Genomic DNA, 22,567 nt, shown 5'->3' on the forward strand with positions numbered 1-22,567 from the left:
ACAATAAGATGATGAACGGAAAGCTGAAACTTTTCAGACACTCACCCCCAGACACAGATCTCGGTTTAATCCATCAGCCTTCTTCTGCTCACTAAGCCACCCCGCTTGAGACCAAGCCATATGCAAATCAGTCTTTACCCTGTTCCTCATGGGAACAGTCAAGCCCGAGCTGACAGGCCTCTTTGTAAAACAATTGGACAGAGCTTTTTCAATGTGGTATATGAGACTAAAACATTCTGTACATTATTGATTTTGAGTGAATTATAGATGCATTCGATAAAAATCTGCTTCAAATATATAGGTTTTTAAATCACTGTTTATTGATGAATGTTTTTGCTGTGTGTAGATTATCTGATATATGAAAGATATACTCTATTGTTTTTAACAACATTGTTTTTAATTTAAATAAATATGAATGGTTTTGTATAATAAGGAGACAGAGTCAGTCAGTTATTGAAATTAATTTGTTGAGTGTATACTATTATTTAGTTCACGTCCTTTTAGCCCACGGGTCTCCAACATTTTCTGTAACGAGAACTACTTCTGATCAGTGAAACTATTCATGAACTACTGAAGGCCGAGTAACTTGCACATTATTACCAGACACACCCTGGCCCAGCTTCAATGACTGTAACCCAAAGGTCCCTGGAGCCCAATACTATGGTTTGAACAAAATACTGTGGCTAAGGGGACTAATTTAGGACTGCGATGTGCATCAATGAGTGCATAGTCTGTGGGGATATATGATCATGCTTTTGAATGGATGGGATATATGTGTATGGGTGACTGAGAGCCTGTATAGTATGTACTTGTGGCACTGGACATACCTTTCACTATATGTACTGCACAAACATACAACCATTTCTTTTTTAATGGGAGCAACAAAGTACAGAAGAATTTTATGCAAAAATGTGATAATTTTTCTGCATTTGATGAAATATTTTTTTGCACTTTGAATTTTTCCCATTTAAATAAAATGGCTGTATTTTTCAGTTATAAATATGGCAGTGTGTCTGCCTGGGAGCCAGATACTTGCTGTTTGTAAATGTGACACTTTGAAAAGGGAGAAAATTAATATGAAGAGTTAACCTAATTATTAAGTGAACACTTTATTTGTATTTTCTCTCATTTAAAAGCATTCAGAAATATCATTTTGTTCTCATGTTCCAATATTGAGTTGAGAAGGGCATTTATTTAAGAGTTAAATACCTCAGTTCCTCAGTTCTTAACCTCTGTAACCCACCTGGGTCATACATCTAGGGAAGACTGCTCATTATCAGGCTCTGTTATCTGCAGCCTGATGATAATGTAAAATAAACATAGCCTTTCCTTAACTTTTAAGGAAAACACAACACTTACTTATTGCAGTTCTTAGTTAAAAATGAATTTAAGAATGGGAACTACTTGTAGCACATGATCAACTGGTTAGAGACACCTGATTTAGCCAAAGCCAGTTTAATTGGGGTCCCACAAAAATTAGTCCGCAGGACAGGGAGTGTTTTCTGGTTTGAGGCACTGATTTTGATGGACCTGGCTAATTCATTCATTTAATTTGCGCTAGCGGTGTCCTTGGGTGTAAAGTCTTTCCTTGGTGCTTAAATGGAAAAACCTCTCCTGCAGTCTGTATGTCAGACCTGCAAGAGTGAGGATCAAAGGAGATCTGATTACCTCTTTTCTGATCATCCCCTTTCTGTTTCTTGTGAGTATGTGTGTAACAGTACAGAGGATGATTTCTTATCCAGCTCCTCTCCTTTCTTTCTGCCTTACAGCTTCCTCCTCACCGCTGTGGCACTCCTGTCCAGCTACTCCATCCACCTGCTGCTGAAATCCTCAGGGATTGTGGGTAAGTTCTCTTTGAGAGAATACAAAAAGCAAAATATTATAAAAATGTCTTGAAGGTTCCACAATCTGTGTTATTGGTCAGCCTGAATCACACATCCCTGCTTCGCAATGTTTCTGCTGACTAATTTGTGGAACCAAAGGCAAAGGAAGCTTTGGAAAGCCTGTGTTAAAATCTCATCACATCGAGTAATATCGGTTCAACTTTAACATAGTCTGATGATAAAAGAATACAAAACAGAATCAGGAGCTGGTGATGTTACAGTGCATTAACCAAGTATGAGGTCATTTACCTTAAAACATGTCATAGCAGCATTTCTAGTGTCTGATGATGTAACAGTATCCTAGCCAATAGTATGCAACTTCCCTAAGATTCTATGGTGTAATAATATTTTAATGAATGTCTAATTAGTGTTATAAGTGATCAGTAATGTCATAATGCCGGTGTCAATGGAAGGGAGGGCTTCTTCACAAGGTCTTCAGACACATCAGTATTATGAAGAATGTTTCATCAGCATTATCATGGTCTACCATGTTACAATACCCTAGTTAAATGAGGGTTAATTTAACATGCCTTTTTATCTCAACAAAATGTTAGAGATTGTCAAACCTGCATTTTCACTGTCCATTCATGTCATGGTATACTCTCCAGTGACAATAAGTATTACATGCTCTGAACACATTTTCGTCAGTATTGGGACAGAATATCCTGCATGCTAAGTGTGAGCAAATAATTTGGTTTTGAGGCATCCACAACCTAGGAAGGAAAGAAATCAGCAACACCCTCACAGACATCCTCAACTCTTCTATCACCACAGCCACTATCCTCGACACATGGAAGCACTCTGAGGTCAAACCACTCCTAAAGAATCCCTCCGCCGACCCCAGCGAACTCAAGAATTACTGCCTCATTTCACTATTCCCATTTCCTGCCAAGGTACCTGAAGAAAGCCATCAACCGCCAGCTCACAGAGTACTTGGAAGAAACAACCTACTTGACGCCTCCCAATCCGGTTTCCGACCCAATCACAGCACAGAGACCACCCCGATCACAGCAACAGATGACATCAGACACTTTCTTGACCAAGGCGGGACCTCAGCCTTGATTCTTCTTAATCTCTCAGCAGCCTTCAACACCGTGTCCCACCACACTCTCATCACCAGACTCCACCACATCGGTATCCGGGGCAACGCCCTGAAGTGGATCTCCTCCTTCCTCACTGGACGACCACACAGGATCCGCCAGCCACCCTTCACCTCAGCCCCACCCTCTTCAACACCTACATGACACCACTAGCTGACATAGTCCCCATCAACAGAATCAACATCATCTCATACCCCGATGACACTCAGCTCATACTCTCCCTCGTGAAAGGCCCCGCCACCTCCAGATCCAACTTCCAGAACACCTTGTCCAGCATCGCCAAATGGATGAGGTTCAACTCATTGGAGCTTAACCCTGAGAAAACGGAGGTGCTCATCTTCGTAAACAACACCTAGCCTTGGGGCGACACCTCGTGGCCCGATGCTCATGGCCCCAATGCCAAAACACCCTCACACCATGCACACAACCTCAGCATTGTCCTGGACAGCCAACTCAGCATGAAGCAACAGGTCAACACTGTATCCTCTTCCTGCTTCTACCCTTCCGCATGCTGAGGATGAAAAAATATTACCCAAGCCCTCGTCTCCAGTCTACTTGACTACAGCAACGCACTCTATGCCATAACCACCGAACAGCTTCACAAGCACCTCCAGACCATTCAGAAAACAGCAGCCAGACTCATCCTCAACCTCCCCAAAAGAACCAGCACCACCCCACTCCTCAGATCCCTCCACTGGCTTCCCATCCACAAGAGATGTCACTTCAAGCTTCTGACTCATGCCTACAAAGCCCTCCACAACATCAGACCCACGTACACCAACCACCCCCTGACCTTCCACTGACCCACCAGGGAGCTTCACTCTACCTCCCTTGCCCTGGCACACATCCTTCTCCAACCTTGCCGTCAAGTCCTGGAACAACCTCCCCCTCCACTTGCGAACCTCTCCTTTGCTCGCTGACTTCAGGAAAGGGCTCAAGACATGGCTCTTCGGCTAAGGCATTCAGTACCCTAGAGCCTGGATACCCCTGGTGACAAGCCACGCTTTGCAAGTACTTCCTGAGTGCTCTGGGTCATTTCCCTTCATGATTCTGCACCTGAACCCACTTCTATTAAGTTGAATTCTTCAGCAATAAAACACTTAACGGTGCAGCAACCCCATGAGCTCAAGTTTGGCTCCACCCCAAACTATTACTTATATAAATTTGTTTATTTTGTCTTCTATATTTAGCATTTGATAGAGTGCTTCTTTCTTTTACTCCTTTTATTATACTTTTAACAAATGTGCTATACTTCCAAATGTTACATCTCAACATTTTATTTTGTTCACTCTCATCATATATGTATCATGCCTAAGCCATTGCATCCTTTCCACCCTATGATTTTTCGTTCCCATTCGGATTCCTTAACGCATTGCTTTATTGCAATCCCAAATCATTCAAACTCCGGCTCTCCTCAGGTCTAGCCTAACACTGACACAGCCCACAGATTGGTCCACAGTTGCCCTCATTGCAAGTGGTCAAGGAAATGAGTTTGCATCCCCTGTCCCCAGAGTTAGGGATACCAGGGTACTTTTAACTCCAAGGTTATCCAGCCCATTACTACTTGTGCTCTGAAGCTCTATTAAGAAACAAGACGTTACTCTGGGAATCGTGACTACCATGCTCAATTCACCATGCAGTTCCTAATTTTCCTCTGGTTTTTCTCATGGAATTTCCATCTTCTTGGAGCGGCTGGAAACCTGGAAAAGAAAAAAAGTCTGCCTATGGGAAATCTGCAGACTTTGGAATTCTAATGAGGCTGGTAACAGGAGTCACTGGTTTCGTGGGAATTAATGGTCAGTACATTATAACGACCTGTGTGTGGCAATAGAAAACTCCAATGGCGTGTCAGTTTGGTGTAGGCGATATTTGTATTTCTCAGCGGTATCCTCTGTATCATGTCAATAGGGTTCTGTTAATGGTATTTACATTTCTGTGGATAAAACCTTTCTGTGGGATTTTAATTTATTTAGCTAAATATTAAAATACCTCCGACAAAGATAAAAAAAAATACATTATATGGGCAATATGGTGCTTGAAACCCTGTCCACTCTAGTAATAACAAATAAAAATACAATCATCAGCTTTTACCGCAATTAAACCTTATACCACTGAAACAGATCTGCTTACATGATATGCCCATTACAGCTGATAAATGCAAATACCGCAAACACAGAACTGTTTTCATGATACGCCCATTATCGCCGATACATGCAAATACTGCAAACAGAAAACTGTTAAGTGATATGCTCCAGATCAGAGCATGGTTGAACTCTTATCAAAACCACCCACATATGTCCATATTCTTCTCAAATTTGTGGAAGAGGTCTACATTTTCTCTATTTACATTGGCCTTCATACCAGTCATCCGTGTAGTGAATCCAGGTTGCACTAACTTATAAATAGAATAAAGATAACATTGGGATAAATTTTCTAGAATTTAGAATAATAATATTGCAAATACTTTACCAATGATTCTTCATAAAATATTTCTCCTGGCGCTAGTTTCACTGTGAAGGTAGTGCACAACCATTCAAATAATATTTCAGTGCCTTTTTTAAGGCTAAAAGTGATGTCTTAGGATGCGGTTTGTGCATCCTGCAGGATTTTCTTTTGTCCTTTGAATCAACAACGCTTTTCTTCCTTGCATGCATTCTTTAAATCTAGTGCTTCCTACCACGGTTATCCCTTTCATGTTCTTGTTGTATCATGTAAGTAAATGCACACTCACATATGTATATCATTATCTGTCATTTGGCCTTCCGCCTGGTCTGGAGTGAAAATCACCAGATTATTTTTGTACATATATTATTTGTGATGCCTTTTCATGTCCTACTCCACATATGAGCTTCATCTCTACTCTTCTAATCCCTTTTGATAGAACTGAAACTTGGTTAGCGTTCGGAAAAATTGACGATTCAGTTTCTGCCACCGTGCCCTCCTTTTCCTACCTTTGTTTTTCATATTTTGTTTGTACTCTGATCCAGGGAACTCCCAACTTTAATACTAGATATCAACATAACAAAGTATTTACCCTGCTACAGGAAATGTGAAAAGTGATTTCCACGGTCAGCATCGGCTTGGAAATGGCTGGTTGGTCTTTCTGTGGTTGAGGGCATTTCCACCATCTTGTTTCACGTGGACAAATCTTCCTCTTTCTCACACACTCAGCAATGTCAGTTTTGAGGACAGTCACCAGGGTCCTAACGAGTAAATATCATTCATGTAATGTGATCGTTCGAGAAGCCTCCCCATAGACACTCCTTGGCTGATGGGACATGCACGGGGCTTCTCGACAAGAAAACCCAACATTGACAGCATCTCGTGAGGATTTTATGATTTCATGGTGGGACCCAAATCCTTGGTAAAAGACACTGTGATGCCACACTAAGAGAAAGCTAGAAAAAAATGGCTGGGGAACTTGAGATAGGGAAAAAGAAAAAAAGCTACCAATGGCTGCAGATCTGGAATCTGGAAATAGGGATTCTAGAGGTTGCAGGCATGGGAAGTGTCTGTGATGCTTGCTGGTCACAGTCCACCAAGACCAAAGAAAGTGGTATCTTTTGTGTCAATCCTTGGTGTGAGTTACCCCCAATCCAAGCTGCACATATCAGCTGGAAGAAAACATCTCTGTGTATTTGAGAGACTGGGAGAATATTAATTTGTATTGCAGATTGCTACAAAGACAACAAGCCTCTAAGAGAATGATTACTGAATCCAGGAGACAAATAGTTTGAGCGCTAAGCCTGTGTTACAAGACTCTCTCTCTCTCTCTCTCTCTCTCTCTCTCTCGACTCGCTAACACACACACGCACACTTTCTACTCTCCTGTTCCTCTTCTTTTTCTTTCTTTTTTGTTTTCCTTTCCTTTCTTTCACTGTGCTGTCTCTCTCTCATTCTATGTCTGCCTATCTCGCTCCCTCACTGACTTTCTCTCATACCCTGGTGTTTCTCAGTCTTTGTCCCTGTTGCCCTACCCTCTTCTATTTCTTTCTGTTTCTCTCATTATTTCTCTCTCAATTTCTCTCTCTCTCTCTCCCTCTTATTTTCTCTTTCTGTCTCATTCCCTCTTCCCCTCTCTCTCTCTCTCCATCTTACTTTCTCTCTCTGTCTCTTTCCCTCTCCCTCTCTCTCACCCTCTCTCTTTCGTTTAGTAATCCTTTCCACTGGCACAACTGCTGAAAACATTCACATTCTCCGCTAACATTGTTTCATATCAGGGCCAGTGCAATGATTTTTGCAAGACACATACACTACTTTTAGGCGCAATCCAGCTCCCTCGATTAATAATGCTCCAGGTGCCACTTTGTTTTGCCTTGCTATAAAAGTTGCCTTACCTTTGAGTGACGTGCTCCTTACTGTTGAGGGGTGTTGGCCGGTAATACACAGGCCTTATTGACGTCAATTGGAGAGATGGCGTTTTTGGTATCTTATGTGTCCTTGTGGAATCTGTGACTTGACCTATGACCCACTGTCCCTTGTTGTACAGAACATGGGCTTCTATCGGCTCATCTTGTTGTAGAACAAAGAAGGATAAGTGGGAAGAAGAAATCCCAGCTTTGTCTAGTCAGATGGTCAGTGTGGTGCTAACAGGACCAGTTCGCAAATCTTGGAGTATGAGTGAGAATGACTTGCCCCGGATTTAGAGTTTGGACGATATCCCGCCCACCTTAATACAAATGCTATAGAATAGTTGTAACCTTGGGTAAGAAGCGCAGACCTGTTTAGGGTTAAGTGATTTATCGTTCAGCCAATGAAATGAGGGGATTCTTTGGAATATTTACCTGGCCATCGGGTATTTGTGTCATCTCTCCCTTCCTTCCTGATTCACCAACTTTTATAAATATCATCCTATAGTAGCGCACCAGGTATCCAGCGAGAAGCCGCAGCCAGTCATTTGTCAAGAATAAATTATTCATTGGCATGTAGAGTTCAATACAATTACACTTGGTTGGTAACCAAGCAACTGTAATTAAGAAATTGATCCACTGTATGTCATTGGGGATCTGTGCTGGGTAATCATATCATGTTTATATTTGTCTTTTTAAAAAGCCAGCCCTGAAGGTTAATTTCCCAGTTACCAATACCGGAAATGTTGCCTCTAAGCCGCAGATGTCAGTGCAGTCAGTCGCATTCATTTGACCCTCCTGGAGGATCTCACTCTCAATTTTAGTCAAAAAGGACCAATGGATGGTTCAAGAGGAACCAGCCTTAAAGGTGCCACTCAGTGTAGAGGAAAAAACAACTTTCTTGACTCAGTCATCCCCCCTTGTCCCCTCATCAATCACCAATAACAGGCATCCCAGAATGCTGCTTTGATTATATGTACTCCAGGGGTTTGAGATATATAATGATATTATTCACCGGATATCCTCTTTAATATTATGGGGACATTTAGCTGAAGTAAAAAAAAAAACAATTTACAATATTCCTAATAAAACCATATTAAAAAGACAGGGGAGCCAGATGTATTTACACATCTAACGATAATATTACTCATTCATTACATATTCAAAAACTCATTAATAGAGACAAATTGATTAAATTATTTTACTTTGTTGCCTCAAGCCTTCCAAGCGCCACATCATGAATTTTACAAATGCGCCTATGTCGGTACCGTTTCCCCTCTTGGGCATGCAGCTATATTGCAAATCATTATTTTTCCTTTATTTTATTAATCTTTTAGCAAGTTTAATCGTAGATATGGAAATGGAAGGCAAAGATGAAAAATATGGCCGAAATTCTCTATGCAATATCCATACAAGCATTGCCAAAACCAGTAGGTCTCACCTTTTGAACGTACTGTATTTGCTGATTGCTTTTAACGGTGTTGTACAGCGCCGGGACGCTATGGAGTATTTAAAAAAACAAAACGCTATGCTATTCGCCTCATTAAAGAATGCAGCACACATAGAAGGAGGAAAAAACGAGAAGAAATGAGGATATTTCTCCTCGTTGCGCCTCCCTAACGCCACTCTGGGGTGGCATTAGAAACTGAAGCATTCCCAGGTTTACAATTCCTCATAAGTCTGTGTTTCAGAATCCATGGGTGTTCCGTGGGAGCACCCACAGCAACACCCATGGAACGCCCCTTTCACGCAGTGTTCTGCGTGAAATGGCCATATATTTACTAGGCACATTACGCCACCAGAGCATCCAAAAAAGCGACACTCTGGTGCTGTAAAATTGCCACTAGGGCCTCGTAAATGAGGTCCTATATGTTTTAGAGCAAAAGCGCAAATTTAAAAGATATGACTGCAGGAATTGCAAGGGTAATGGGGAGGGGTTGTTGGTGGTGGTAGGAAGGGGAAAATGTATAAACCGATGGCGGATGGCAAAGCACAAGATGGAGAGAACACCACAGAAGCACACAATTGAGCGAGAGCAACACACAGTCCAGGATGGGGAGAGAAGCACATGGAAAAAGGGAGCAACATAAAGCAGTAGAGGAGAAAGAAGCACACGAGGGAGATAGCAGAAAAACACATGCACTCTCATGGAGCGAAAAGAAAAAAGTAGTTCCCTAAAAGTTGGCAGAGAGATGCAGGTGAAGCAGCTATGCTTTATGGAGGAAAGAACCACAAGATGGGCAAGGCAAGCCATCAAAAATGAAGCAAGCAAATGAGAGTGACAATAAAGCCAACCTACAGTAAGCAATGGGACGGCATTAAGCCCACTGTAAGATCTTGGCAAGCTGATAATAAGTCTTTTGCAACCAGACAGCGTGTGCTGTCTGGTAGCCTCAGCTTAAAAATTACAGTTAGAGGTAATCTTGTAGTTTCCCTTATTAACTAAGAACTTATGATTTTACTAGAATTATATCTAATATACTAATTTATTGGATCTTTCAGCCAGTCCTTGTCATCTATTAGCCTGTTGTTGTGTCATTCACATTTTTTCTTCTACCGACTACATCCTAGAGCGTGGGGAAATAGGTCATCCCACTTTTGTCATTAGCTAACCTCAATGTGAGTGATAGCATTCTGCTGTTCTACAAGAGGCACAGTTAAACGTAAAGTAGTTCCCATCAGTGCCAGGGACTGCTTCAACAATGTGTGCTTTTTGAGACCCCAAAAATGTTTAGCTTTTAGCCAATTTGTTTTTGTATTGGAGAGGGCCTGGAAGCTCCCCCAACAATAAAGCCCTATGAAAACCATGACAAAACAAACAAGCCATAGGGCTTTCAGCCAATTCCAAATCAATTGGCTTTGTCAATGTTTGTTTCCTTGTATAACCACATAAATCGTCAGCAAAAGAGGTCAGTTTCAATAGGCATTTTACATTATTTTCACTTTTAATAATAAAGAACATGATTCCCATGTTGCATCCATTCTGAGGTTGTTTGTTTTTAAGAATCTTTTTATTAAACCAAAGTCAGCGTTACGTTTTCATGATCATACATTGAGAATTAATTACATGTTCTCATTAACATCTTCAGTCTGACGTGCATTCCTTATTATAAATCAATTGGCAGAAATCCTAAATCCTAATCCGCCCCGTGCGTAGGTGTCCTACTGCCCTCCAAACCCCTGTAAGCTTCCCACCTTTGCCATATTTTACCCGATTTCTTAGGGCAGCCTCGGCTTTCATAAATCGTTTGTTCTGCCGCACTGCACCAGTCCATATTTTTTTTCCACTGGGAGACCAGAAGTGGTTGGGCCGCCCCCCCATGTTCTGGCTACATTCCTTTTCATGACCATTGCCGCCACTTGCAGCCATAGTTTTGAGTATTTAGGCCATGTCAGTTCTCCGGTCACACATACTATATGCCACCTAGCATCTGTCGCAACCTGTTGTTCGAGCACTTCGGTGAGAATATTTGCAATTTTAGTCCAGTATCTCTGTATGACCGGGCAATCCCATAAAATGTGGAAGAATGTCTCTTTCTGGGTGCACCCTCTTTGGCAGTCCTCTCTCGGAATCCGACCCATTCGGTGCAGCAGTGTACTAGTGTAAAAGGTTCTGTGTATGATCCGCAACTGTATTAGTCGGAATCTAGCCCTGATTGCCACCTCTCTTGGACTCTGCACAGCTTCGGCCCAGTCATCATCCTCTAATAGTCCTACATCTGACTCCCATGCCTCTCTCACCTTGGCTAGTAAGTCTGGGGAATTGTTTACTGTTTTCTTATATGCAGCAGAGAGTGACTTTTCTGGTATAGGGTCCAGCAACAATCTGTCCTCTAGAGGGCTATATTCTGGAATCTGCTCCCCGTCTTTAATGTGTCTATGTAGGGCGTGTTTCAGTTGCATGTATTTATAATGTTCCGTAGATGCTAAGTGATAGTCCTTCTGCAGTTCGGTGAATGTTAATACTGCTTGCCTCTTCCTCACATCCCCCAAACGCACGATGTCTATCAATTTCCACTTCGCAAATCCCTGCAAGCGACCAACCTTGCGGAGCAGCTCGCTGACCCACAAAGGTGTTTGTTCTGTCAATCGTCCCATCCAACCCAGGAAGCTTTTCGCTTTGTGCCAGGCTATCTGCACTAACCGTGTGTGCGTGGGCAGTCCCTCCTGTTTCTTTGGGCCATATAACACTTTCAAGTATCCCTTCTCCCCCATTGCCCAGTGGTCAACCCTGTAAGCTGGGTCATTCCGATCCGCAAAGACCCAGTCGTTAATAATCATAAGTTGAGACGCTCAGTAATATTTTCGAATGTCTGGGAATGGTAACCCTCCTTCATATACTCCTTTCTGCAGTTTCTTCAGTGCTATCCGTGCACTCCCACCATCCCACAAAAGCTTTCTGAGTTCGCTATCTATGTCTCTGAAGAATTTATCGGGCACGGGGCAGGGCATGTTTTGTAATATATATAACAACCGGGGCAGGGACATCATCTTGAAGAGTACTGCCCACCCCATCAAGGAGATAGGCATCTTCCTCCAGTGTGTTACATCACTCCTTAGGCAATTAATTGTGCCTTAAGGTTCCCATGTATAACGGCGTTGTCAGTTTTCTCAATTTGTATGCCTAAATATTTGAAACTGTTTCTGATCTGGACTCTAGATTCAGTTCCTAGATCCGGCGGTGGCCCGTCTCTTAACATATAGAGAAGGGACTTGTCCCAGTTAATCTGGTACCCTGAATTACCTTCAAATAACCTAAAGATTTGTAATAGCCTGTTTACCGTGAACCGTGGTCGTGTAACGTACAGGAGGACATTGTCTGCGTAAAGTGAGATCCTTTCTTCCCATTGGTCATTTCCTCTTATTCCCGATATTACGGGGTTCCCACTGATCCACACCGCCAATGGTTCAAGCACTATTGTGAGCAAGAGCGGGGAGATGGGGCAACCCTGTCTGGTTCCCTTCCGCAGGGTGAAGGAGCGAGACACTGAGCTATTAACCCTTACTCGTCCCATGGGCTTTGTATATAGTAGTTCGATCCACGAGATGAACCTGGGTCCGAAACCGAACCTCCGCAGAACTTCAAATAGGTAATAACATTCAACACTATCGAATGCCATATGGGCATCGAGCGATAGTAGAGCCGCCTCCACCTCTGGGGTACGCGCAACCATATGCTGCACCCCATACAGTCGATGTAGGTTAGTCTAGTGTTGCGGTTGGGCATAAAGCCCGACTGATCTGGGTGGATCAGCGACAGGATGGAAAACAACAGTCTGTTTACCAGGGTCTTTGCCAGAATTTTTACTTCCACATTGAGCAGTGAAATCAGCCGATATGACCCACATTGGTCCGCCGGCTTACTGGCCTTTGGTATCACCACTATCGTTGCCGTACGTTGGTCAATCAGCAGTGAGCCTCGCTCCCTTGCTTCGTTAAACATAGCTAGGAGGTATGGGGCCATCGTATTGGCTGTACATTAAAAAAGTTCCACCGATAGCCCGTTGGGTCCAGGTGCCTTCCCCGCCTGCAGATCTTGTATGGCACCAGTAATCTCCTCTACTGTCAGGTCCCTGTCTATGGAGTCCCTATCTTCGTCCGTCAAGGTCGGAAGATGCATTCTGATAGGAGTTCGTAACAGTCTCTGGGCGTCCTAGTGGGCCTTGAGTCGTAAAGTTGTTCGTAATAATCTGCGAATGCTCCCGCTATGGCCTCTCCGGTCGAGTGGATGTTCCCACCACTATCTCGGATTTCTGCCCACCCAGCTTCTCTCTCTATCCCGCTTTTCAAGCCATGCTATCATTTGTTCGCCTTATCCCCTAGGTTGTATATTCTCTTTTGTGTAGCCAGGTAAGCCGACGTTGCGGCGCTGGTCGCCATAGCCCGTAGTTCTTCTTTCCACTAGATTCTGAGGATTTAATAGTGACATGCAAAAATATCATGCAAAAATATTGACTACCAAAACATTGTGAAGTTAAGCATATATGGGTAAGTATGGGTTTATCATATGTCATTCCACGTTTATAATCCTTGGCAATATTTATATATATATATATATAGATATAGATAGATAGATAGATAGATAGATAGATAGATAGATAGATAGATAGATAGATAGATAGATAGATAGATAGATAGATAGATAGATAGATAGATAGATAGATAGATTGATTCTAGGTTTATAGGAGTTAATTATAGTAAATCTGTTCGTTCCTATACGTACTTAACTTCACAATATTCTGGTAGTCAATAAATTGGCACAATATTTTGGCAGGTCGATAGTATTGCGTTTGATATTCTGACATGCAACAGAGCCCAAGCTTGGTTAAGTAACTTATTACCACTGCTCAATCTTAGCCTGCAGTGTAACAAGTAACAACTTTAAGAGATATACAATTCAAACATCCTGTCAAAAAATGTTACGTTCATTTCAACTCATTACTTTGGTATTAATGCAGTTAAAAGTTTACATACAAAAGAATAAATAACAATGTCCTGCGAAAAGTTATAAAAATGATAATTTCTTTAAACACCATTGCACCGTCACATTGCGGATTATGGTGCTGATGTTCCTGAGACTGTTTGTGGCTTTGAGGATCTGTCCTCTGTTGATTATAACGTGTGGAAATTTGCTGTTTTCGCCCTTTAGGAATCAGAGCCTATGAGGAGCTGGGGATGAGGGCCTTTGGCCTCCCTGGAAAACTGGCGGCTGCAATTGCAATCACACTGCAGAATATTGGGGGTAAGAAACGTGCATCAACAGAAAAACACATTAGCAATATTGGTTAATAGTGGTGTCAGCGGTAAATGCAGGGAAGATCAGAGTTAAGTGCACATCCATGGTGTGTGATAGCACTGTCTGCCAGAGGAGGATTGCAGTCCTTCAGCAGTGCCACAGCACTTCTCTAAAGACACTTCACTGTTGGAGGGCAATGCTCTGGGATGGTCACACTGCTGGAGTCATAGACCCCTAAGAAGGCACTGTTTGGAGAAGGAGGAAGCCCCAAGGAGTGGATGGGCTTGAGTGACTAAATCCCTACATTAGATTTCTGGCTCTGTTTCTTGGGGAGTGATCTATGTGCACTGTTGTGTTGCCTGTAGTAGGTGATGTTTACAGCGTGCATCAAACTCTCTCTTTTTGCTACAGCTATGTCCAGCTACCTCTACATTGTGAAGTCGGAGCTGCCTCTTGTCATCCAGACCTTCCTGAATCTGGAGGAGAAAACGTCGTAAGTATTTGCAAACATCTAAAGCCTATTCCCATATATGCACTTCCCTGCTGAGTTCTTACAAAAAATGTCCCATGTACCCTAGTTGCCTCAAATTCTGCTACTTTACTCAAGTCCATTTGCTACTGTCTCAGTAGTACTTTGCAGACATACAGAGTCTGAAACCCTCTGAACATGCATAAAAAGCAACAAAGGGCCTCATTTAGCAGTTTTCACTGCGCCCTCCTTGCGACACAATGGACGCGCATGTAATTAATGTACAGTGCTATATGCCGCAAGGAGTTACATTATTTCTGACGTAACTGTAGGTGCAGTAATGATGCATTACTGCATAAGTGACACAACTCCAGAAATGTGGTGTTCCATATGGGCAAGTCCCATGTTAAATGTCCTAGCGTCAGTCTTACGCCCGCTGTGAGGCAGGAGTAACATTTTGAAGCAGTGGCATCCTAGAAGTGGCGCAGTAAAATCCGATAGATTTCACTACACCACTTCTACAGGGCTTTCTACGGAGTACGCCCACCCTACATACATTATACTTGATGTGGGTATAATGTAGCACAGGCTTTTACAAAGTGGCACATCTGCTTAGATCAGTGGTCTTCAAACTTTGTTACACAGGGCCCCCCTTGAGCAAAATGTTTTGGAGTTCAGCCCCCCCTCAAACCTTTGAAAGGGTAGATTGAGACAAGGGTAAGGATGCTACTAAACAGGGGTGACTTTATAGTTTGTGAAACCTTTCAAACACAGGTAAAAGGGGTTGGGGGCAAGCATCCATGCTTGTTCAGACACATATCTGTGCAAGTAACTCGGCAGTAGACTGTTTGCTACTGGGATGGTGGTTTTCTTATGTTAGACCACTTGGCGGATGTGTGCTGCAAGTGTAGCATCCTGGCATCAAATTCTATCAGAAAACAACAATAAAAGAAGTACTTGTAAATAGTAGTGTGGCTTTAAAATGGAAAGAACCATTTTCAAAGCCTTTCCAAATCTAAAAGGATCTTCATTTAGTTAAATAAAAAAAGGACTTTGTATTGCCTGCACCTTGTTTGGTAGTGGCACATAAAGCAACAAGTCATTGGAGGATTGGAGCTCATGGTTATACCCACTTACGAATTCACAGACCAAGAAGAGGAAGTGGGAGGCAAGAGGAGTTCACTGAAAACTGATTTGGTGCACAATGCATAGCGCCTTCCAATAACTGATCCTTGGCAACAGAAGCCAAAGAAGGTATCGAAGTATCACCGACAACTGGACTGCAGCATTCTGGATGTGCGGCCTCAGAGGAGATACTGGCAGGCCTAAATAAAGGTTACATCTGGCCCTAGGACATATTATCACTTCGCAAAGATGATAGACATGTTGTGGTAAGAGGTTATGCCACTAACAAGGCTTATCCCTGTAGTAGTGTCACTGCCATGAATTCCCCCCATAAAGTGTACTTTGGAAAGTAAGCCAAATGTCTGAAAACACACTTTCTGCAAACAAACCCATACTTAAGTGATATCTACTCAGTACTTGTTGTACCTGCCCTAACCATACTGTAGCAGTATAGGGGCTGCTGGAGAGCCATACAAAAGCTACAAATGAAAATAATTCAAATAATCAAGTTTGCACAAAACAAGGTCAGACACAGCTGAAGTAAAATTCCAGAAAGAGGTGTTCTAGAGTATTAAAATGGTAAAAACAAAATGTAACACCTCTGCAACCTGTGGAGCTTGTAATAACTGGGAATCGAAAATGCAAACGAACTATTTTTTGCTTATGCAATTAATAATTTGTACAGATTCCCATTTAAAGGAAAGTCATAATTCTAAAATCAAAGATGAAATATAATGACCTCAGTTTTGATGGGATAAATAAAGAAGTGCAGGCACTAATTCTGGCCTATTTAAAAACGCTTAGCTGTCAAGATTCCCCGGTCCATGGGTGATGCAGTGGTCCAGTCCAATTTTTTCGACTGAATTCTGGTAATTGTAGTCCCGTTTTATAATGAACTAAACAAGACTACAAGTTCCAGGAGTCAAAGAAAACACCTGGAATGGAGCAGCACATCAAACATGGGCCTGGGAACCTTGGCAGGGCTACTGACTTTAAACATGTATGCATGCTTCCCCTTTCACTACAACCATAACTGAAACAGAAGAAAAGCTTACATTGGCAGCTAGAAACGAACAAACACCAAGCAAGCAGTACATCAAAACAAAGGTGGGTAAAAATAAGTTTTGTGAATAAACTATCAGCACTTGATAGCAAAGTTCTGCTCACCATCACTTCCTTACCGAGCTTCATGCAATAGGCTTAACCATTGAAAAGGAGCATTTGGACTAGAGGCCCAACTACCTTTAAAAATAAGGCCACAAAAATTTAAAACGACGGGAATAGGTTACTTAATATTTCGGAAAAAATAGCGAGTGAACTTCGGGGCTGCGATTGCTGAGGGTGGGTGGAGCTGCGCCCCCAGTGCCTGAAATGGAAAAACAGAAGTGCAGGTACTCTGTACCAGAGTACCTGCTTGTTTCTGAGAAGTGCCGGTACTCTCCAACTAAAAGTATGACATGTCTCTTGAGAAGTGCCGGTACTCTCCCTCTCAAAATTATTAAGTGCCGGTACTCAGTACCAGGCAGTACCGGCCCATTTAAAGCACTGTGTGCCCCCCTTCAGGAGACTCCACGCCCCCCAGGGGGGCGCGCCCCACAGTTTGAAGACCATTGGCTTAGATGCATCATTTTCTAAATAGGGCGCAACATGGTGCATTTGTTACGTCGCTGTTGCGTCACAAAAGTGACACAACAACGGGGCAAAAGTGTTGCAAGGCCTTATAAATAAGGCCCAAATATTCCCTCTGGAGAAGCTTAGTAATCATTTGCTTCTATGGCAAGTACATTTTACAATTGAATTAATCTAAACAGATTTTTAATTATTGTGAAAACAATGTAATAGGTGCTGTGAATGTGATAGGTGCCAATGATGCAAAAGTGAACTGGTATCTTTTAAGACAAACAACATTCCAAAGGAATTGTTGACAATTATTCACTCCAAAAGACTCATGATTTGAGTACAAAACACCAAGAAGAACTAGTAGTCAAAAAGCTCAATCATCATCATTTTGACCCTTCGGTCATCTCATGTACGGGTCTTCATCAAGACAAAGGAAGATTAACCTTCCATAACTGATTGTCTTACAGTCACAGTGTGATGCTGAAGGAGATCCTCACCCGTGATGCTAGTTGGTTTTGTGCCTTTCATGGAGGTGGTCAAAACCCTTTGTGGAATTTGACGGCGCTCATAACAATATGTCTTCAACGGGAGGTGTTCCACTATACGGGCTTTGCATTAAACCACAATGCACATCCATGCTTGAGCACTACTATGTGAAATTATAATAGGTCCTCAATAAGTTCCCCCTGTTACAAACAGAGAAATTCGCTATAAATTTGAGAGTAAAGCCCTTCTCTAGTCATAGAACTTGAACAGAATCCTCCATGGAGAGTCTGTAGTTCTCTGTGGTTGGAATCGCCAGGTTTTGTGCTCTACACCGGCCTTGTCAGGCCCCGGTCCACAAAGCCCACCTTCATCATCCACTATCAAAGAGGTTGTTCACCAGGTCACATCTACTAAACACTCACGCTGATCATTGCTGTTTTGGGCACACCTGAAATCCATCTGCTGTTACTGTCCTGGGGAAATTCATGCAGCTCTACCTATCCCCCTAAGCCCCAACCTGTTGCATTTCTACGTTTTCACCCCACATACTTCTGCCTATGGAACATATCCTTGATCTATCCCATACGTTTGCAGATAAATAAAATAAACATACTTACTTACTATGCATTTGCTGTTCTAGGCATGGCAGCTTTGCAAGCGCACCTCAAGTCCAGTCTGTCGTACCCCTTGTATTTCACCTTGTCGTCTGCACACAGCTCGCCTGGACCGGCTCAAACCATACCGGCTACTTCACTACTGAGGGTCCTCTCATGTCTGCAGTTCATCTCAATCCACTTCCTGAAGAACTCTTTCAGTTCTCATATTATAGTTTACACTTGGCTCTGCCAGTGGACATCATTCCTCACCTGCAACACCTCTTGCTATTCTAGTCATGTCTCCCCTAAAAGAGCTGCCAAAGCACCTTAATCTAGCTGAGCAACACTTTCTCAATACCAGTATTACCCAACCACATCAGCTCTGCCAGGGCACCCCAATATTGATTTTTTAACTTTTCCGCCCTTCCACCCTGCCTCATACCCCACATATGGGGAATATAATGACTATTATTATTGAGGTATTTTTCACCCACACCTACTGAGGGTGCATGATGACGCTGGAGTTGTATTGTTTATTCTTATATTTTCTATTTTCATGTTCGTGGGCTGATTGTGGCAGGTTGAGCCCTCGGGGTCTCCTGTTCCTGTGTATCACATTTCTATATGTCAGAAAAATACATAGCCTATGCTCCTCTGAAAAACTCAATAAACAAATGTGTATATGTATGTATATATATATATATATATATATATATATGATTAGCAAACGTAGTGTTTTCATGAATTTAAAAGTCGGTGAGACAGAACTCTGTTTACTTAATTGTGAATTGAAACACATGTATATATTCCTGATTTATAAAAGTTATTTGCCTCTATAATTTGAGAGAAAAGCTTAACGTGGAATCCGTCTGAGAATTATGGTATTACATAGTGTTAAGATGGCCGACACTTCCCACACTGAATACCTGTATATATGTAGTCCGCTTTTTATTCCCATTTTTCTATGATCATGGCAACCAATGAAATGCTTAAATAGATTATGGTAATTGAACACTATTGACATTGACGAAGGCCAGGAGGCTGAAACGCGTTTGTCAGCAGAGCGTTTACAGATCGTGTTTTGCAACGAATTGAAATAAATTACTTTAACTGCATTTGACCAGAGTGCGCAGCAATTTTTGAAAACTGTGGCTGAAAGTGATTCGCGAGTTCCGCCCTCGCGGCTGGTGCACCCGCTGTGCTGGGAGCAGGATAACTGACGGAGTACGTGGAATATATATATATATATATATATATATATATATATATATATATATATATATATATATATATATATATATATATATATATATATATATATATATATATATATATATATATATATATATATATATATATATATATATATATATATATATATATATATATATATATATATTTATATATATTTTAAATCTCACTGTATATATCACAACACATAGGCCTAGCTACACAGCAACAGTAAGCTTACAGAAGTGATTTGTTGCCTCCTGACTGACTGACTGGACTGCACACGATTTTTCGGTGCCTTACGTCTCCATTTCAGACTCTAATTCAGGCCGCGTCCCCTCCTTTCCCTCTGATGTCCCCAAGGGTTACTTCAAACTGTAGGGACTTTGTCCGGCATCCAGGCAACCGTGTTGACATTGGCTGCAAGATCTGCTGTGGCCTGGATTTCAGCATAGCTCACACCCTCTTTAATTCCTCTTCAACACCCCCTAACGAAACCAGAAAAACCACAGAGTGGCCCCTTGGGCGATAGCTTCAGTCGTGTACGTGAGATTTTGCAGGTACCCTGAGCTGGGAGACGACATGTCCCTGGGGGATTATCAGTAACGATGAAATAGCTGTCACCATGTCGCGTTCCTACATTGCACACTTGGTGCCAAGCACTCTGGGCACTACAGTGACACAACAGCCCCAAAAATAAATGTTGCTGTACCAGGTAGCTCCCCTGTCCTGGGAAATTTCTGATTGGAGGCCAGCTGTGCAGTGCATTCTCGATTGTGTTCCAGGAAGATTTTGATTGAGGCCAGCTGAGCAGAGCATTCACACCTAAGTTGTTAATCTATAGTGTGCAAGGAATTCCAGCTCATAGTCTGAATGTGCCTATTCACCCTGTGGCCATTTGATGAGGCATGAAACCAGTGTGTCACACGGCGACTCCATGTTTATTGGCAGTCCTATGACACAGCAGGTAAATTTTTTGGGACAAAGTGCCCAAAGCTCCATAGAAAACCTCAACTTGAGTACTAATAGAACTGAGTAGTAAGCCCCTACAGATGCTCTAACCGACCCCACCAAAAATGTCGCTCTTTTGGAAAATAAGCCATGGCGTTTTGTCAGTGTGTAACTAAATGGTTCACTCCTCTGTAGGCTTCTTGAGAAGGCCCCTAGTGAGGGACACCGTAAGGAGTTTGAGTGTCCTCGGCCAAGCATATTTTGGTGGCCCTTGTTCAGAACATCTTTTAAGTTATTATCCAATTTCAGCTCTTTCATACCCTCTTAGGCTAGTTCACAAGCAGTGCACACACAGGGGCACTGGGCCCAAACAAACATTGTGGACCTATTTTCTGACAATTTAGACTTATTAAGTGGTATAAATCCCACACCTCCAAGATGCAGTTCTCCATGTGAATTCATGGTAAAGGAAGAAGGACTACAATTCACATGAACGCATTGAATTATAAGAACTACAAGAAGAGTTTGTCAAACATAGGAGACAGATTTGAGCATCAGTAAACCTAAAAAGCCTTTTTTATAAATAGAATTTATTTAAGAAAAAATGGGATTCATTGCAGCCTTCTCAGGATAATTTTATTCTATCTGCAAGTATTTTTTATACATTTGAATGCTCTGTAAAGTTTTATGTAGAGTTAATGGCATCAGTAAATATGTTACAGGATCTGACTTTAGAAAACGTAGGACAAGATTTACCAAGAGGTTGATGAAACGCAGGGCAGTAAGTGAAGTTTCTTTGCTGCATTGCTTCAACTGGGGATAGCAGAAACCCCCAGATCTATAAAGAAATGGGCCAGCTCTGCTCTCTCCACGCGATGGTGCACGTTATGCAGCCACGCGCCAATGCAGACACCCTTGCGCTATAGTGATGGGATTCCTGCGCTGTTGTCATAAGTGCGGTACTGTTTCGATCTAAACTAAACTTGTGTATGGCTGCTGCATGGCTTTAAAAAGCATAGGCACAACATTTCTCTACAAAAGTTCTGTAATGACTACCCACACATCACCCTTGCTAAAAATAAATTGAAAGAACATGGTATTTAAAACAATCTATATTTGAATATAATTCAGCACCTGCAGGACTGTCTGCATAACCCATCTTGCTCTGGCAGGCAGTTGAGAAGGCTATCAGGGAATCCCCTGAAAGGCTGGGGCCCTGGGACATTGCCCAGGCCCATGCCTTAAAAAGTCTCTGGCACCAGAAATATGAAGTTGGCTAGTTCACGCTTTCAAAAGACTTGCAGTGGGAGAGAGGAGAGGGGAGTAAAAATAGCGACCAATGAATGGGGAAGGACAGCGACATGGAAAAATACAGCAGACCTTGGCATGCTTCAATGCGGAGGGCGGGCACATTCAGCTGACTTACTCTACTGACATATACTATCCGACCCACCATGCCCAGCCGCTGTCAGTGCGATCTGGCACCAGCTATTTCTGCTCTATGGAATTCCCTTTCAGAGCCCATGTGCTCAGGTCTTTAATATAGAACTGCGGCAGTGGGACTAGTAAAGTGAGCTGTCCCTGGGCGGCACTGGCCTGTCAGAGTCAAAGTCAAAAATCTCACTTTATTCTATTTAGCACAGTAAATCATAAAAGCAAAAACAAATAAAAGGTTCTTAAAAAGACTCTAAAAACAATACATCTGAATTCATCAGGTGGAAAAAAACACCCCTACTGAAAACCAAGATACATAATAACATACTGTCTAACTATCTGAAAAATGAAGGTACAATAAAGCAGGCCGTACTTGCTTAAAATTCAGTGGCAGAAGAAGGGGGCGCATAAACTTATGATGGAGATTTGAAAATTTAGGGCAGATAAGAACAACGTATAAAATGTGTAGTGCAGCAGTCATATCACATGTGCAAATAACAGGTTTTGAAGGTTTGTGCCAACCAAGAGTTATGGGACCATGTTAAAACGGAAATAAGTCAAAAGACATACATGCAAAACAATCATATC

General features: G+C 42.2%; 1 protein-coding gene across 1 annotated transcript in view; it reads left to right on the plus strand.

Annotated features, from left to right (window-relative positions):
* The window catches only part of SLC38A3 (solute carrier family 38 member 3), a 283,121-nt gene that overhangs the window by 203,683 nt on the left and 56,871 nt on the right, over positions 1-22,567 (plus strand). The window contains exons 5-7 of the mRNA XM_085625084.1: positions 1,770-1,843; positions 13,982-14,074; positions 14,480-14,561. Coding sequence (XP_085481210.1) covers positions 1,770-1,843; positions 13,982-14,074; positions 14,480-14,561 — 249 coding nt within the window. The remainder of the gene's footprint in view (positions 1-1,769; positions 1,844-13,981; positions 14,075-14,479; positions 14,562-22,567) is intronic.

The sequence above is a fragment of the Triturus cristatus genome, chromosome 9, assembly GCF_964204655.1.
Source record: "Triturus cristatus chromosome 9, aTriCri1.1, whole genome shotgun sequence".
Classification (NCBI taxonomy): domain Eukaryota; kingdom Metazoa; phylum Chordata; class Amphibia; order Caudata; family Salamandridae; genus Triturus; species Triturus cristatus.